Source organism: Engystomops pustulosus, chromosome 5, assembly GCF_040894005.1.
Source record: "Engystomops pustulosus chromosome 5, aEngPut4.maternal, whole genome shotgun sequence".
Lineage (NCBI taxonomy): Eukaryota > Metazoa > Chordata > Amphibia > Anura > Leptodactylidae > Engystomops > Engystomops pustulosus.
Window position 1 is genome coordinate 71,582,505 of NC_092415.1, and position 13,630 is coordinate 71,596,134.

At 38.3% G+C, this 13,630-nt stretch overlaps 1 protein-coding gene across 1 annotated transcript in view; it reads left to right on the top strand.

The window, feature by feature from the left end:
• The window catches only part of ZNF407 (zinc finger protein 407), a 426,210-nt gene extending 413,791 nt beyond the window's left edge, over nucleotides 1-12,419 (top strand). Inside the window, exon 9 of the mRNA XM_072152346.1 lies at nucleotides 9,010-12,419. Coding sequence (XP_072008447.1) covers nucleotides 9,010-10,292 — 1,283 coding nt within the window. The 3' untranslated portion in view covers nucleotides 10,293-12,419. The remainder of the gene's footprint in view (nucleotides 1-9,009) is intronic.
• Nucleotides 12,420-13,630: the final 1,211 nt, after the last annotated feature.

The following is a 13,630-nucleotide window of genomic DNA, read 5'->3' on the forward strand; positions in this document are numbered from 1 at the left end:
TAATATGTCTGGGGGGGTATTATTGTATATATGGGGCTGGCAGTGGGCATAAATTATATGTCTGGGGTGGGGGGGATTATTGTATATATGGGGCTGGCAGTGGGCATAAATAATATGTCTGGGGGGGTATTATTGTATATATGGGGCTGGCAGTGGGCATAAATTATATGTCTGGGGTGAGGGGGATTATTGTATATATGGGGCGGGCTGTGGGCATAAATTATATGTCTGAGGGGGATTATTGTATATATGGGGCGGGCTGTGGGCATAAATTATATGTCTGGGGGGGTATTATTGTATGTATGGGGCTGGCAGTGGGCATAAATTATATGTCTGGGGTGGGGGGGATTATTGTATATATGGGGCTGGCAGTGGGCATAAATTATATGTCTGGGGGGGATTATTGTATATATGGGGCTGGCAGTGGGCATAAATTATATGTCTGAGGGGGATTATTGTATATATGGGGCGGGCTGTGGGCATAAATTATATGTCTGGGGGGGTATTATTGTATGTATGGGGCTGGCAGTGGGCATAAATTATATGTCTGGGGTGGGGGGTATTATTGTATATATGGGGCTGGCAGTGGGCATAAATTATATGTCTGGGGTGGGGGGTATTATTGTATATATGGGGCTGGCAGTGGGCATAAATTATATGTCTGGGGTGGGGGGTATTATTGTATATATGGGGCTGGCAGTGGGCATAAATAATATGTCTGGGGTGGGGGGGATTATTGTATATATGGGGCTGGCAGTGGGCATAAATTATATGTCTGGGGGGGATTATTGTATATATGGGGCTGGCAGTGTGTATTAATTATATGTCTGGGGCGGGGGGGGGCATTATTCTATATCTAGGGCTGGCAGGGGGGCATTAATTATATGTCTGGGGCGGGGGGGAATTAATTATATGTCTGGGGCTGGCAGGGGGCATTAATTATATGTCTGGGGCGGGCAGGGGGCATTAATTATATGTTTGGGGCGGGCAGGGGGCATTAATTATATATCTTGGGCTGGCAGGGGGCATTAATTATATGTCTGGGGCGGGCAGGGGGCATTAGTTATATGTCTGGGGCGGGCTGGGGCCATTATTTTTATGCCTGGGTCATAGTAGGAGCTCTATCAATACTGGGTTGGGTCGGTGGTGGTGGTGGTGGGGGGGGGGGGGGTTAAAGGAGAGAAAGAAGAAATAAATTATCCCTCCCATTACAGTTACATTATGGGGCACTATTTGTGTGGTACTAATATTGTAGGGGGCTCTATTACAGTATTTGGGGCACAGTATTGGTGGTAGCAGAAGAAGGGACAGTTAAGGGACAATAGGAACGTGCAGAACATAAGATGTCTGTGTGGTAAACTCTGCAGGAAAGCTGTGTACCTGGAGGAAGAGACAAGGTGATGGTGGAACTAATGGAGAAGAGGAACGAGAACAATCCGGGGAGACGTCACCTGATGTCACTGGATGCAAAAGGTGAGGATAACATGTGTTTTATGTAGTTGTATATGATAAATTCTGATTTTTTTCATGTTCGCTTCTGTGTATATATGTAGTATTATAGTAGTTATATTCCTGTACATAGGGGGCAGTATTATAGTAGTTATATTCCTGTACATAGGGGGCAGTATTATAGTAGTTATATTCTTGTACATAGGGGGCAGTATTATAGTAGTTATATTCCAGTACATAAGGGCAGTATTATAGTAGTTATATTCTTGTACATAGGGGGCAGTATTATAGTAGTTATATTCCAGTACATAAGGGCAGTATTATAGTAGTTATATTCTTGTACATAGGGGGCAGTATTATAGTAGTTATATTCTTGTACATAGGAGCCAGTATTATAGGAGTTATATTCTTGTACATAGGGGGCAGTATTATAGTAGTTATATTATTGTACATAGGGGGCAGTATTATAGTAGTTATATTCTTGTACATAGGGGCAGTATTATAGTAGTTATATTCCTGTACATAGGAGAAGTATTAAAGGAGTTATATTCCTGTACATAGGGGGCAGTATTATAGTAGTTATATTCCTTTACATAGGGGGCAGTATTATAGTAGTTATATTCCTGTACATAGGGGGCAGTATTATAGTAGTTATATTCTTGTACATAGGAGGCAGTATTATAGTAGTTATATTCTTGTACATAGGGGACAGTATTATAGTAGTTATATTCTTGTACATAAGGGCAGTATTATAGTAGTTATATTCCTGTACATAGGGGCAGTATTATAGTAGTTATATTCTTGTACATAGGGGGCAGTATTATAGTAGTTATATTCTTGTACATAGGGGGCAGTATTATAGTAGTTATATTCTTGTACATAGGGGGCAGTATTATAGTAGTTATATTCTAGTACATAGGGGGCAGTATTATAGTAGTTATATTCCTGTACATAGGGGCAGTATTATAGTAGTTATATTCTTGTACATAGGGGGCAGTATTATAGTAGTTATATTCTTGTACATAGGGGGCAGTATTATAGTAGTTATATTCCTGTACATAGGGGGCAGTATTATAGTAGTTGGCTTGTACATGGGAGAAGGTATTGTAGTAGTTTTATTTTGTATATAGAAGGCAGGATTGAATGTGTTATTCTAAATGTGTTATTGTAGCATTATTCCTGTACATAGGAGGCAGTATCATTATATTCTTTCTCTGAATTCTACGTGTATGGCACAAGGGAAAGGTAATTAAGGCATAATTTACTGATCGACAGGTCACAATCCTTGCACATTCTATTCACTTACTAGCAAAAGATGTTCTTGTTTTGCATTAAGGCCATCTACCAACAATTTGTCTGTTATAACCCCACCCACATTATCTGACCACACCCACTTGTTTTGACTCCGCCCATAAGATGGGGCCACTTTTATATTTTTTTCCAGGGCCATTTTAAATTCCCAGTCCGCCCCTGTTAGTGACCACTGATTGGCTGCAGCGGTCTCATGTGGTTAGCATATAATTACATACAGAAGGATAGATGGGGATTCACTGGACAACCAAAATGAATGAAATTTCTTCACAAAAACAATTCTGATATTTGAGCATCATTGTGGGCCTTATTGCCATAAGCCACAACAATAAACTATGACTCCTGTTCTCTTAGGTTCCAATATAATTATGTTGGTTTCAGTTTTAAGATCTATAGTTATTTTCTAGGAGAGTAGGTTATATTTTATGCACGTTGTTGTTTAGTTGGTACAACTGCTTCAAAGCTTATCCAGCCTTTCAACAAACTTTGCTGATATTGTCGTCCACTAGGATTAATAAGTCATAATTTTACTTTTAGTCTTCAGATTGTAGCCCGTCTTCTCTCTGCAATTTTTGTCTGTGAATTTGCTGTCTATTTGCTGGTGGGTGAAGATCTATTCATCTGCTTTTCTTTGCTGTGATCAGATATACTACAAAGTTTTTTTAATGCATTTTACTATTGATGTGTAACTTTGTTGAAAGCTTAGTGACCATTTATATTATGTGTTGTGTTCATCACATAGAGGTTAAATGTTGTAAGAACATATACTCATTATATTTTATTATTATATTTTCTTAGCTCTTAATATACAATAATTGAAAAGTAAACTTTCCCAGCAAGAAGACATACAGTTGATAATCGAAAATATTTTATGTTATATTGTATATTGCTCTCTAAAAGTTGTTATAAAGGCATTACTTTAAAAGTCTTACACTACGGCTTTGCTATCTTAAAAATATCCTTATTGTCCACATTAATTCATTAAAGTTTAAATGAAAAATTCTTCAGTGGGCCATTCCTTTATAGTATGATTGAGGCTGTTATATTTTATAGGAGCAATTTTTCAAAGCAATACTGACAGCAGTTGAAGTTATTAAATTGCTGAATCAAAAGATGGACCTGCAATCACATTTATGAACTGTGATAGAATAGCAAGGGCTTCACAATGCTGAGGTTAAAGTGTCGGAGTAGTTAAACTCTATCACACCCCTCACTGACAGCAGTATTTACCCATGTAGTTTGCTTTAATAGCCTGGCAGGGGCTTAACTCATCTGTGGATTCAGGTAGATTAAGTATAGTGTCCTGAATGACTGGATGACTATTATAAAGGGAAAAAACACCCACCCAGGAAATATGTAGACTATACATAACAGATAGTGTATGTGTATTGCATATATAAAGGGATAGATTCTCGGCCATTTCTATATCTGTACTTATAAAAGCAGATAATTTTTTCAATATTATTATGCAACCTAAATATTTCTACGTCAACATGTAAAACACATTTCAATCGATTTTATAAACTTAATGCTTAGAACTAAATATCTTCTGAAATAATCTGGCCTATATGAAAATGATTGTCGATGGTCCCCAGCGTTCTAGTGCTCAACATATTTTATCTTAACTTTTATATGAGGTGAGTATTTTGCATAGAGCTTTACATGGCATAATTTTGATGCACCAAGTCATTGCAAATACAGTGGGATAGAAACAATTGAAATAGTGTTTACCTAACAATCAGTTAGGAACTCTGTTCATATGAGCTCCTAAGGTATAGTGGAAATTGTATTTTGTGTGTAATGGGCAGCCTGGCATAGGTAGGTGGCATTACCTGAATAATATTAATCCTTGAAGGGTTAATGGCAGCATATCTTTATTTTTAGTGCTTTTTTTCTTTTAATTTTTATTATTTTCAACATTACAGGTGAAGTATCACACACTTTAACAATATTCCATTTTACAATGTACATTAGCAATGGATTTGTTTACAGTGCTGTTCTCCTGAACACAATGCTGTATGCTCCGATAGCCGGGATTGAGACTCTTAGACCTGGTGCTGCAGCGTCCATGAGATTCTGGTGGACTGCCGTGTGTCGGGGTCAGAAACAAACACCCCAGGGTACACGGACAGTTTGGTCTACAAGGTTCCTTGGTATAATAGATTGATATTTCTGGTACATAGCAGATACAATTGTACAATATAAATCAGCTGATTAACCATAAACATAAACTATAATCAACTTGACCTGAATATGTCTATGCATTATGTTCCTTTATTCTTGTTAATAAACACTGTCCCTTTTTAGTGCTTTGAAGTAGATAATATTAGTCTATTTGCTAGTCAATTATTGTGAACTTTTATTATTGCATCTTTTGTAGTGGTTGTGGAAGTCGGAAATACATCACCCAATCCTCTTTCTTCTTTTTTTTTCTAGTGTGATCAAAGATGTTTTTTATTTTAATTAATAAAATGTAGTTTTTTCCCCCCATTTTTCCTCATTGGAGTGATGGGATCCATTGTTTGGCTCTGTTTAAGGTGATGTAGTGGTTCCTGGTGGTACAGGTCAATAAAGAAAGTAATGTCAGGTAGCAAAAAGCTTAATGCCAACATCACTAGGGGTTAATGAGTTAGTATCTTAATTACTACTTATCCCCCATGTGTTTTTCCCCCATGAATCTCCATTCTTGTGTGTGTGTGGATCTAGTATAAATTACTTTGCATTAAGCTACATTTTAACATACAGTGGGTATCCTATTACCCTTGGTAACACATAGTCAAGATAAACCATAGTCAGAAACACTCATATTCTTGAATCTTACATTGTGTGTCTCTCCATTTGGCATATTCCCTTACACCTTGCAATATTTCTCCACTCTTCCCAGCTCCGGAACGAGACTCAAATTGCTCGTGGAAAGCACTGATACCATAGCGCGTGCCTCTGCAGTGTAATCTCTGCCAAAAATTAATTCTACAGCACTGTGCCAGATTCATTGTATAATATTACCTAGAAACTGTTTAATGCTTTGAAAATGTTCATTCTCATCTACCCTTTCCCATGACAGCCACTCATAGAGCCCTGCTGGCAAGAAAGATAGAAATGAAAAAAAAAATGGTTTACAGCATCTGCTTTGACTCCTGTACCTGTTACAAACACTAGGAATTACACTACACGTTGCACTACTGCAGCCTTGTGATTTCTGTAGTTCGCCAAGATTACTTCTCAAATGGAGTTAGGTCTTATATGGCTAAATCAAAAGTTCTACAATTATATTGATGGCTACATATTTATATAAATACTACGTAAATAAACACAAACTTTAAATGCACAACTAAAGATTTATGTCAGGATCGCCAACTTAGGTTCAGGAAGGGAGCCTGCCGGGTCACACTGGACCGTCCTCTGATAACTCTCCATCCTCTTGCTGCCACCAACCGTAATACAGTATAAGGCCTCTTTCATGCTGATGTTGTGAGGGCATATATCTGCCCATAGGTGCCTATGGTACCCGACCGCGGTACAGTGAGCACACGTGTGTCACTGTGTGGGGAAAAAAATGTGTTTACACCGGGGCGCCATGGCTTGCTATGGAGAAGGAAGGGATGAGCAGAGCTCCCTCCTCCTCCTCTCCTGCCAGCGGATGTATGTTCGCCTGGGCTACAACTGGGTAACCACACGGCAGTGTGAAAGGAACCACTTGCCATAAACAATGACCAAATACAATCCAACATTCAAAAGTTAAGCAGAACACGAGAAGGCTCTTATTAAAGTGAAGTTTTAACATGAAAAAAGATAATATACAATATTGAATATTGAGTATACATATTGAAGCAATACAAAAATAATAGTTTGCTAAATTAAAAGAGCTGAAAAAAATAGAACATAGTATGAAATAATCAATCCATCCACTAAGGATCCCCATAGAAATTACAATTTTCTATAGTGAGAAGGGTTGGTGAATCTGCTCTGGCACTCCGCCTGTGATGAAAGTTTGGTGTATGCTAATGTCAGTTAAGATCCAAGTTTTTTACTACATTTTTTTCCTCAAAACTTGATGATCTACAACTACATACCAACCTTATGATAGCAGGGGCAATGATTTAAGTATTATTTAATTGCTCCATGTTACTGCGGTGCTCTTACATTGCCTTGGCCCCAGTAGTATCAGATACTTGGATGGAGTTTTTAGGGAGGAGCACATGACAAAAATATGAAACCCAAGGGGTTCTAAAATATAGTATAAGAAAAATGAAAGGGGTATTCCCACAGACAAGTTTCTTAACCCCTTACGACGTGCGCCACAATAATACGGCGCGCGTTGGGTGCGGGTACATGGAGAGGGCCAGGTCATTAAGGGGTTAAATTTCATGGAAATGAAAAAACAAAAAAGGGCCACATCATTAAGGTGTTAAATGTACTCAGGATAAGAAAATTAAATTTTCTCCAATTCACTGTTATGAACAAAAATACAGCATTTCACAGATATGTCTAACCTGTCTCTATCAGCCCTGGTGTACATAATTTTGTTTTTCACAAATTACTCTCATTTTATTTTTACAAATAAATACCTCTTGGGATGTAGAACAACTTTGACTATTCCTTTTATTAACTATATCCAAAAGTTTCTTTGCTGTCCTCCTCAGTTTAGCCTTTCCCTACAGTAGCCACCACCTCTTCCTGTGCTGCTTATGTCTTTGTAATTGTATTTTGTATTCAAAAGAAACATACATATTATAACTGTTGGGGGGTATAGCTCCCTGCTCACTCTGGAGGCAGGAGGAGATGGTCATGATATTATCTGTGTGTAGCTAGCAAGAGAGCTGTGTATGTGCATATCTATGGATGTAGAATTGTCTTGAAAATACAAGCGAGGAATAAGATCTTTCCTGTTCCCTTTCAGTCCCCCCATCAGACTCTGATTCTGTGGAACTTTCGCTGTCTCTCTGCATTTAAGTTATGTCATGAACTCCTCTGTACCTCCTCCCCCCTCACGCTTGCTATCCAGGCACTATCTTAGTGCTCAGAATATATAATGCCTTTTACTGTTTCACTGTTGGTTTCTTGTACTTATCCCATTTTTCACTCTCCTCCATGTGATAGAAGTTGACAGGATATTCAAATGTATAGTTCCTGTATGTACACATGATGCAAAGGTTGGTAGATTTTGCAGGAATCTCACTGGATTACTTCAGTAACTTCTGAGTCATTTCCCATTGGAGTTACTTCATTAGAGAACACAAACCTTCATGGGAAGTGAGGGCTTAGCTTTAGGGCAAATACAGGAAGAGGTTTGTCTTGAGGAGGATTTCTGAAAACTATCTTCAGGACAGAAAATTATATAAAATAACTGAAAAAAGAAAGGGATTTAGAGCTCATAGGATAATACTGTTACTTTTAAAACGTGTGATAATATTAATTGTGAAAAAAAACACTCACCTGATTTCGATATGCATAATGCGATTAACTACTATGGTATATTGGCAAAATCAAAGATCCACAGGCTTGTCGTCATTACTGCTTCGCTCCTTCTCCATTCAGTTCTCTTATGGGGTCCGTCCATTGTATAGAAAGACCAGAAAAAAAACAGCAGCCATTGAATCCATTGAAGCGGTCACAGCACCGTTGTAGCACTCTTGTCCAAAAATATTATATCTACTTTTTGGACGAGAGGGCTACAATGGTACCATAAGTACTTCAGCATAGGAAATGGCCTATCTCTGGAAAGAGGCTGAGCAGGACTAATTTGGCATCATTCTGCTTGTTTTGAAAGGAGGAATCACATATGTCAAATTGGTGAAATTTGATTTACACTACCTGGTTTCCTGCCAGCAGCGTGTGGGGAATATTGAGTTTGGGAGGAGGGAACAGCTGCAGTGTGTGTGCCTGTGTCTCCTCATCCATTTTTCCTCTCATCCTCCCCCCCTTTCTGCTCAATGGACATGACTGGGAGTGTGGAGGAAGCAAGTTGCTGCATGAGTTTAGAGTAGAGCTGCCCTCTTCCCCCTGGGACATACCACCAGCAATGTGAATTAAAGTGATATAAAATACTGAAATGATTCAGAAATCAGAAAAAGACATTGTTAAAATCAGCCTATCATAGGCTATTGGACCCTGTCATCAGCTAAAAATCATTCTGGCAGGTTCCCTATATTTGTTCAGGAGTTCTTTATTATTGTTAATTTAGTAACACGCAAACAAATTCCTTTTTATCTCCTCATTAACACATTTTCTTTTTTTCTCTTTTTTTAGGTATTGTCTCAAAATCATTTGAATGTCGGTTAAAGGGACAAGGTGCAAACTTTGTAGAAACCAATAGCCCATTCACTGCAACTACAACTGCTGAACCTTCTCCAGTGAAAGAGATAGTCCGATCCACTAGAAAAGCCTCCCAGTCCACTGAACAAGTTCAGCAAGTTATTATCATTCAAGGATTTTCTGATGACTATGAGGGTAATTTCTCTATTGACACTTCTGTAGAGGAAACGGCAGCAGCCACGCTGCAAACCTTGGCCATGGCTGGTCAGGTGGCAAGAGTTGTACACATCACTGAAGATGGTCAAGTTATAGCAACTGATCAAACTGCTCACATGGGTAACATCATTCCTGGTGAAATCCTTAGTGAACAGTTGCCTGAAGGAGCACAAGTTGTTGTGGTTGAAGGTCCAATGGAAGAAACTGATGTTGCAGAGTCTGTTGCTATAGAGACTGTTACTGACTCAGAAGGTAATGTGGTACAGCAGGTGATGGCACAGAGTATTTTAGACCAATCACAAGGGGTACATACAGCAGATTCCTCTTCTGCTCTAGATGCTTTGCTGTGTGCTGTAACAGAGCTAGGTAATGTCGGAGATGCAGAGAGACATCCCAATGTAGATAATCAAGCAGTTGAAGAGTCATTAGTGAGGTTGGCAAATGATCCAGATTCCATGGCATCCAGTACTGAGGAAATCCAGGTGTATCATGAGGTGCATGAAGACCAGCAAGGAGTTGAACAAATAGGAGTTGTTCAGCAAGTCATGCATTCCGGATTTGCCTCTTCCCAGGAATCTGCTTTCAAAAACATGGTGCAGGGGGTCTTGCAGTTTGCAGTATGCGATTCTGCTGCAGCCGATCAGTTGATGCAAGAAGGGGTCACCCAAGTCATTGTCAACGATGAAGGCACAGTGCATATGGTTTCCACAGAAGGTCCCCATATAATAATGCACAATGCAGAAAGCCATACTCTTGGCCTGCCTGAACAACAAATGCGTTTAGTGGAGTGCGAAGATGGAGAAATCTCACAGATCATCGTCACTGAAGAATTAGCCAGAGCCATGGTTCAAAATGGCAATGACAATTATCAGGAAGGTGCCACACATTATATTGTGACTGAACTCCCACAAGAAGACAAAGAACCAAATGTGTATTCCCATACAGTCATAGAGACCAGTGAAAGTACAGACATTCTTCACAGTGAAACCATTATGGACACAGAGATGCCGGACGAAGACAACTCACAAGAAGTAAACAGCATGATTGTCTACACCGAGTAACATGGTAACCTCCAGACCACCAGGAGGCTACTAGTGATTGCCTAAAACATTGTTTTCTTCATCTGTTGGGAAGACATTTGAATACACCGTTATTGTAAAACATTCAGAAGACCCTAATATAGAAAGAAGATCCTATTCTATGGACTCCTCTAGCTGCAAGATAATCTGACGATGGCTGAGTAATTACATTGGGTAGCGTTGTTATGTCACTGCCAGGGGCTGATCCTACATTGTTTTCCAGCATTATTCCTAGCTTATTCTGGAGAAGTTGTGATACAGTGTCAGATTTTAATACAACACCGGAATGTTCCAAGTTTTGCGGCAGTGTTAATTACAAGATATATTTACACACACACACACATATTTTCAGAGTTTCTACTCATACATTTGTTATTGGTGTGTATTTGATGCCTGGTGGTGATACCAGGTTACAATCATTTTTAGTTGATATTAGAAATGGCTATTTTGTGTTATTCAGACCTAAGATCTTGGCTGGTACTCCATTCTGGTAAACTAAAGGGATTCCTCACTACTGTTTATTGTTGACCGCCTGACAGAAATCAGTGGCGAGTAAACCTCCAGGACATTTATGATCAGCTCATTGAAGGCTGCTTACTTGAATGAGAATGAGCTGCAGCAGGTTGCAATACGATAAACAGCCACTATCAAAGGCTTTCCTACTACCTTTCCGATATATACAAAATGATATTTCCACAAGTTCTCTTTAAGGGATCTCTGATGTCTTTTTGTGTCCGTATGATTTGATGTAAAGTATTTGACCCAGCTTGACTGCTGTAACAACATGAAAGGTAATGATACTTATGCTAATTAACTGATACAAAGACCTAATTGACGTGTAATGGGTCCAATTGGCGTTTTTGCATTGTCTCCTTCATTTTAATGGCAAGAATAGAGTGACATTCTACTACACTTGTCTTCTGAAGTCACAAAGGAAACCTGAATTTAGATGAAAAAATAGCCTTAGTCCATGATGCACATTTCCACAACGTTTCTCCACTATTGTGTCTTTACCCACTGGGTCTGTGATGTAAAAATACAGAATATATGATTGTTGATGAAAATCCATAGAAGAGCAGATTGCATAGGGCATGAGACTGGTGCCTTCATCATTATTTGTCACCATAGCATTCCTGGCATTAGACTTCTATAAATGATAAGAAGTATTCCTTCCATATCTAACTGGTACCGTCTACTATTAAGCTACTTGCTCTTAGGTTAGTAGGGGGACACCTATGGAAATCTAGCAATAACCACAAAGGACTTCTACAGTACCATGGTGAAGGTTGCTGTTGCATACACTGTTGTTTTTACTGTACTGCACATTATGACTTGACCCACTGACATGCAGATGTCCATTTCTTCATGTTGTTGCAGTCGATTGTGAACTTAAGCCTTTAGCTTGACTTTGTTGTAGAACCTGCTGTTAACATAATATACAGGCTTTGTGTTTCATATTGCTGGTATTTTGTTTGCTGTGTAATGTTAGTTAAATGCCTTCTTGTGTGTCCATTTTTGCAATTGCATTTTGTTTTCCAATAAAATATCTAAAATGTTTAAATGTATTTGGAATATTTTACAATACTTTTTTTTATTTTTTCAAAACCTTTCCACTAAGTAAGTTACATGTTCCTCCAACTATCAGAATCATTATGTTTGTGCATTCAACCATCCAACAATTTATGCTTATTTATAATATATCTTTCTACAAGGATAAAGTTCTTTTTTATACTCCAAATTCCCAGATTCCCTTCAGACCAGCTTTCTGCAGTGACCATTAATATCTAGTCCTGGACAGCCTCTTTAAATGTTGTTGAAAGTCTATCTTGACCTCCTCTTATATTCTGTTTCAATCCCGGTACTCCGCCCCCTCCAATACAGAAACAACTCTACATCAATGGCTTCTCAATTGTTGAGGTGCCCTCAAAAATCTATATGTTAAGGATGAATCTGGCTGGTCAATGAATCATGCACTGGACGTTTTAATGGACGGACCACAGTGCTGAGGACATGACAGTCCCTTCTTTCCAAAAAAAAAACATTGGTCCATCCATGATTCATAGGCCAATCACAGCTATGTGTTTTAGACATAACAAATTGCTCACTTCATCTGAATATTTTACATGTAGGAACATCTTCAAGGGTTGAAGAATTACACCTTGAACTTTTAATATTATACTATCTATCTTCTGTATGTATTGTTTTACTCATTATTTTTTTCAGAGGCAGAGGGGAGGTTACCAAACTGTGTCCTGAATCTTTACAGAATTGTATAATTTACACTTGTCTCAAAAATCTGCACCGAAAAGTCCCTTTGTGATCAAATAGTGACATATAGTGTAATATTTTACCAAGCCTGATCTATTTAGCATTGCATTTTTAAATGTTAAATGTGGCCTATTCCATATGTGACTATTGTTTCAATTAAAGAAGGTTTTAATAAAATGAACACTTTGTCTAACTTTCTGCCTTCTTATGGGTGTATAATATACTACACCACTGATCCACTTATCTGATATTTAATCGTGTGAAGTAAAATAATATCTATTTATCTCTTTGTACAGTTTAATTTGTTATCAAGTCCAACATCTGGGCGCTTGTTTAACAGATTAACTGTTTGGGGATTATCAATATGTTTCTTTTTTTGTTATTTTTTTCTTTTTTTCCCCTCAAAACAACAAGAAAGATTTTAAAACAAAAATATATATAAAAATATATCCTTAAAGGGGTTGTCCACTTTCAACAAAGTATTGATATGGTTTGTGTAAGGAAAAGTTATACATTTTCCAATATACTTTCTGTATCAATTCCTAATGGTTTTATAGATCTCTGCTTGCTGTCTTGCTATACAAAGCTTCTATGTTTACTTCCAGCGGAGAGAAATCTGTTCATAGTCATGTGATGGAGATGCGTGTGCATAAGCTGTTATCACAGAGAGTAATCAGAGTTGTGTGATAACAGCTCATGTACCTGCATGTCCATTACATGGCCATGGACTGGTTTCTATCCAGTGAAATTAAATGCAGGACAACAAGCAGAGATCTAGAAAACCATTTTGAATTGGTACAGAAAGTATATTGGAAAATTGTATAACTTTTCCTTACACAAGCTATATCAATTATTTGCTGAAAGTGGAATAACCTTTTAAAGGGAAACTGTTACCTCATTTTCACTAAAACAGGTTGCAGGAACCCAATAGAGCTGCATTGCAAATATGTATTTCTCCCTTTTTTAAAGTAGAGGTCTCTGGGTTGGGATTTGGTTTGCTGGCAGTTAAAAACAACATGTGACTTGTCTGTGTTGCTCACTCCTCAGCTCTC